At 67.5% G+C, this 200-nt stretch overlaps 1 protein-coding gene across 1 annotated transcript in view; it reads left to right on the forward strand.

Annotated features, from left to right (window-relative positions):
• The window catches only part of MYO1A (myosin IA), a 9248-nt gene that overhangs the window by 4212 nt on the left and 4836 nt on the right, over positions 1-200 (forward strand). The window contains exon 16 of the mRNA XM_009334173.1: positions 10-177. Within this exon, the coding sequence (XP_009332448.1) occupies positions 10-177 (168 nt within the window). The remainder of the gene's footprint in view (positions 1-9; positions 178-200) is intronic.

The following is a 200-nucleotide window of genomic DNA, read 5'->3' on the forward strand; positions in this document are numbered from 1 at the left end:
CTGGATGAGGCTGCAGCCCCTGGAGGCAGCTCGGCAACCCAGCGCTTGCCCTGGCTGTCCCCAGCTCTTCGACCTGGAGAGGCGGCGCCAGGAGCGCGTGGCCCAACTCGCCACCCTCATCCAGAAGACGTTTCGGGGCTGGCGGTGCCGGACCCAGTACCAGCTGATGCGCAAGAGGCAGATCATCATCTCTGCCCGGG

The sequence above is a fragment of the Pygoscelis adeliae genome, unplaced genomic scaffold (assembly GCF_000699105.1).
Source record: "Pygoscelis adeliae isolate BGI_AS28 unplaced genomic scaffold, ASM69910v1 Scaffold591, whole genome shotgun sequence".
Lineage (NCBI taxonomy): Eukaryota > Metazoa > Chordata > Aves > Sphenisciformes > Spheniscidae > Pygoscelis > Pygoscelis adeliae.